Source organism: Peromyscus maniculatus, chromosome 10 (assembly GCF_049852395.1).
Source record: "Peromyscus maniculatus bairdii isolate BWxNUB_F1_BW_parent chromosome 10, HU_Pman_BW_mat_3.1, whole genome shotgun sequence".
NCBI classification, from domain to species: Eukaryota; Metazoa; Chordata; class Mammalia; order Rodentia; family Cricetidae; genus Peromyscus; species Peromyscus maniculatus.
Genome location: NC_134861.1, coordinates 85,529,441 through 85,534,279, shown reverse-complemented (window position 1 = coordinate 85,534,279; position 4,839 = coordinate 85,529,441). Strand labels below are relative to the sequence as shown.

At 42.9% G+C, this 4,839-nt stretch overlaps 1 protein-coding gene across 1 annotated transcript; it reads right to left on the bottom strand.

The window, feature by feature from the left end:
- Positions 1 to 4,079, bottom strand: LOC102915744 (C-X-C motif chemokine 5). Its single transcript, XM_076545642.1, has 4 exons — positions 3,972 to 4,079; positions 1,683 to 1,951; positions 1,459 to 1,542; positions 1 to 1,153 (listed from the first exon to the last, which is right to left on the bottom strand). The coding sequence occupies exons 1-4, from the start codon at positions 4,077 to 4,079 to the stop codon at positions 1,093 to 1,095; spliced, it is 522 nt and encodes a 173-aa protein (XP_076401757.1). The 3' UTR covers positions 1 to 1,092.
- Positions 4,080 to 4,839: the final 760 nt, after the last annotated feature.

Below are 4,839 nucleotides of genomic sequence, written 5' to 3'. Positions count from 1 at the left end.
TGAAAGTTCAACATACTTTATTTTTTTCTCCAAAAAAGTAATATTAATAAATGAGACATTTTAAAAAGCACAACCTTAAAATAATGGATATGATGCATACATTAATTTCCTCATAATGAAGCAGTCAATTTCTCAAAAAGACACACTGTAGACATCTAATACCTCAGTAATGCACCATATGTTTGGGAAGGCAAAGCGATGCATTCATATTTAAACACGATAAGTAAGTTTTCAAAACTCCTTAGAGTATAGATATTTGCTAAAATTTCTCTTACTAGAAATAACATTTAAATGTGTTTTTATGAAAACTAGGTAAGGAATGTACTTGCTCCTTATCTTCTTCACTTACCTATAACATGCACTTAGTGAACCTCAATAATAATACTAATAAACTAGTTAATAAATAGCACACAGTTTGATGATAAGTCATGACATTATGCCATACTAAGAAGACATCAAATGTCTAGAATTGTAAGAAGAGAATACATTAATCCTTCTAGAACTTACACATTTGGAAATTCTAAATAAGGAAATGTATTCTACATAGGTTTCTGCATAATATACCAGCTTGCTAATACCATAAAAGTTATACACCACCCCAGACTCAGATGTAAGAAAGCTCAACACACACAAGCAGCAACAGTAAAACAGTTCCCATTTCATGACAGGGAGGATGAAGATGTCCCCATCCACAGCTTCTAATGGAACTTCGTTACTCAGTTAATTCCACAGCCTTCCCATGAACACTACAAGTTATACATACATACATACATACATATATATATATACACACACACACATGCATATATTTTTAGAGACAAAATGCAATAGTCATCTTCAAGACATTTAGAAAGGTTAGCAACCTAAGATTCTTGACTTACACACTAAAATGTCACAGTTTCCAATAGTGTAGCAGACAGTAGAAAAGAATCAGAAATGCTTTGCTAAATACACTCATAAACTGTGCAGAGAGCTCCAGGAACAGCGTTTCCCTTTCCTCTTCAGAGCAGGGAGTTCACAAAGAAAATTACTAGGGGAGAAATCAGCCCGCCTTTCTTGTCTTCATTGGTGCCAGAGTCCTCGGAATTTTTTCTATTGAACACCGGGGGATTTTTCCAGTGCAAGTGCGTTTCTCTTAGTTTTCTTATTTCCACTGTTGAGAAAAGAATTACATCAGTAACTAAAATTCCTCACTCTAGCTTAACACCACACACACACACACACACACACACACACACACACACACACACACACACAATGAGTTCTGGGCTATTGCTCAAATATGTGGAATTTGTAATAAAGATGTCCCCGGAACACCCCAGAACAACTTTCCCTTGTGAATGCTTTATTCTAAGCCCAGTTTAGAATGTGGTGCTCGAATCTCAAATCGTCAGGGAGAACTAAGACCTTGCCAGTCTGCAGAGACTAAGAAACCCCAAAGACCAAGGTCGCAAGTACCTGTCCAGTATTTTCTGAATGATTTTTTTCATCACAGGAGCTTCTGGGTCCAGACAGACCTCCTTCTGGTTCTTCAGCTTGGCTCTATAGGGAGAGAAGGAAAAAGAAAAAAAGGACGCACAGGTGAGCCACGGTGACTGAAGATCAGGGCGGGGGCGGGAGGATGTCCAAGACTTCCCTCTCCCGAGGTCACCTGCACCCGCCAGAGCAGTATCAGAACTCACATGACTTCCACCCTGGGACACTGTGGACCTGCAGCAATCACCTCCAGATTAGCGATCATTTTGGGATTAATTTTTGGAGTTATGGTTAAGCAAACGCAACGCAGCTCTGTTACCGGCAAGACGGCGGAGGGACCCCCTGCGGAGGAGACACGGTTATAGAAGGGTGCTGGCAGAGCCCTTTCCCAGCCCCTGGGACCGGGTGACTGCGGTGGCCCGCTGAGGTGTGTCAGGCGCCGTGCGCCCTGCAGGTCCTGCGCTCTCACCTTCAGCTAGATGCAGCAACAGAAACGCCAGCAGCGTGAACAGCGAGCGGGAACCGCGGGGGATGCGGGCACAGCGGCGGGGCAGGAGGCTCATTGTGGACAAGATCCTGCACCAGGGAGCACGGGTTCGAGAGATGCTGGAGGTGGCTCTTGAGCACTGCGTTCTCCAACCCGCTGTACCCCGCTTTTTATCTGCGCTCCTCTCTCTTCCTCCAGGCAGGAAACTTAAGCTTGTTGTTGCTGGGGAAATTCCCTGGACTTGGGAGTTGGTGGGGGGGGGACGGGGGGGGGGAGACGGTTCAGAGGGCCTGGGCAATGGGATTAGGGAGGAGGACGGCTAGAGGAGTGGCCCCTTGCCAAATCAGAGGAGAATGTTGTAGTCTCGCCCCAAGAGAAGAAGCCTGAGGCTCCTGCCAGACACCCTTTGGGGACCTCTGCCCCTCCTGTGTCAGGCAGGGTTAGTTAAGCCCTGCGGATGTCCTTCCTTTCCATGTAGGAAGACAGGAGCCAAAGGAATGAGGCTTGACTTTAGAAAATCCTCTGTAGGTCTTTCACCGTTATTACTACAAACACTGTTGTTGGGCCTGGGCAAAGGACAGGTTGCGGGAAGGGGGAGGGGGTGCGGTGTCAGCAGTTAAGAGCACTGGCTGCTCTTGCGAAGGACCCAGGACCACATGGTGGCTCCCAAGCTCCTCTAGCTCCAGTTCCAGGGGATCTCACATCCTCTCCAGGCCTCGGTGGGGCACCTGCACACATTTGGTGCATACACAGACAAGCAGACATACACACATACTCATAAATAAAAATAAATTTAAAACGTGTGTTAAAAAAAAACGAAGACTATTTTAATTTGGGAAATGTAATCCCTGACTAGAACTGAACTAAATGAAAACAACTTTCCCTCACCTTGTACACGGGTCATTGTCAAGTTCCTCCGGTTACTAAATGATGCTTTGGGATTCTTTAAAAGCTTTAAAAGCCAAGAAAATATGATGAAAGTGTCTTTACTTCCACTTGACATCAGTGGCAGGAATGGCCTTCAAAATAAAAGTTGCTTACTGGAAGTCCTATGCTTATAATTTAGTGTGTGTATTTCTACTTGGTTTAATATGCTTATAATTTAGTGTGTGTATTTCTACTTGGTTTAATAAACAAAATCCTCAAAAAAATTACCCAGGAAATTACTTTGAAAGGATGATAAATACTTTGCATCTGGCAGTTCCCTTTGCTATTCAATTAGGAGAGGTCTTTGTTTTTCGAGACAGGGTTTCTCCGTGTAGTTTTGGTGCCTGTCCTGGATCTAGCTCTGTAGACCAGGCTGGTCTTGAACTCACAGAAATCTGCCTGGCTCTGCCTCCCAAGTGCTGGGATCAAAGGCGTGGACCACCACCCAACCAAGAGGTCTTGTTCTTATATGCATAAGGTAGACTGAAGCAATACCAGGGAAACCTTATTGTGTTTTTTGCTGTGGCTCAGGTGGGGATTTGACACAGTTCTTAGAAGCTAAAAGGAGGCTGTTGCAATTGAGAGATTGATCTGTGAGTTTGGTGCACGAGTTTGAATCAGTTTGCCAGCAAGATAGTATCTATTCTGACTACCTCCAAGAAACTTCTTTCCCATGGACTTCTGAGAAATTTCAGCTGATCAGTGGAATTGAAGGATGCTCTACAGCCTAGAGAGACCTCCTGAAGATGAAGGATGAAATGGCTTCTGCTAACTAAAGGTCTCCCAGTACCGCAGTCATGGTATAACACTAAGTTGTACATAAGCTTTCTTTTATAAAGATTTAATGAGATATCACCTCTGGACTGTTCTCAGAACCTTTGGCCTCATAGTAGGCTGGCAAAGGAAGTCTGTAAACATGATAGTTGTAAGAATATAGTCTTGGAAGGAAATTATTTTATTTGTCCCCTGTAACTATGGGATCCTCCATCAACTCTCCCACTCATCTTTTTCTTTCTTTTTTTTTTTTAATAATAACACCTCCATTGCAGAGAAGGAAGGTGTCTTAGACCTTTGAACTTACATTCTGGAAGGAAACTTGGTCTGGTTGAAGGAAGTTGAGAGGTTTGGCAAAGTTGTGAGAAGCTAGTGGGAAGTTCTGAACCCAGCAGCTTCCTGATACCATCGACATCATACCTGACTCAACGAAAGTAATCCTTCATCCTTCTGGGGAGTGGCAATCTGTAGCAAGCAGCCTGTAGATTTATTAAACTGGCTGTTTGGAGATTAGAATATATCTACAGACAAAAGATAAGCTTCATTTCAAAACTGTTTTTAAACTGACTATAGAGACATTGATTGAGCAATTAAACTCAACCACAGAGAATTAACCACATTCTACTAAGGCTTCATGAAAAATACAGTTTAATGACACCATCCACTGAGTATTTAAAGTGTATATATACATGTGTATACATACATACACACCTAGGTTAGTTACAAATAAGCTATTTTAAATATAACCGAGCATACAGATTAGTTTTGGCACAAGCTGATAAGATTGAACAAAAGGCCACAAAATGAGAGTGTCATTTCCCCTTAACACTATTATAGGTATGCTTTCCCCACCTGGTTCGCACTCTGAATCCATTTGTCATAATTACTTATAGAACAGAGGGAAGAAAAAGGAGATATCTATATCGGGCACTCTGGTAATAGAAAATCCACTCTATAAGTAGACTGTGGGTTGCCCAACCTAGTCAGGAAGCAGTTTGTAACCCAATCTAGCCTTGCATTGAAATTGTTCTGGCCCACTGCCATGCCTGGCTCCTGTGTAGCCATCTCTGACATTGGCTTATGCAAAGACAAGTAAGAATGGGATGGTCCAAAGACTCTTTGAGAATGACAGCATTAACACTCAGTGGGTACAGGGCACTTTTAAAAGATGGCTT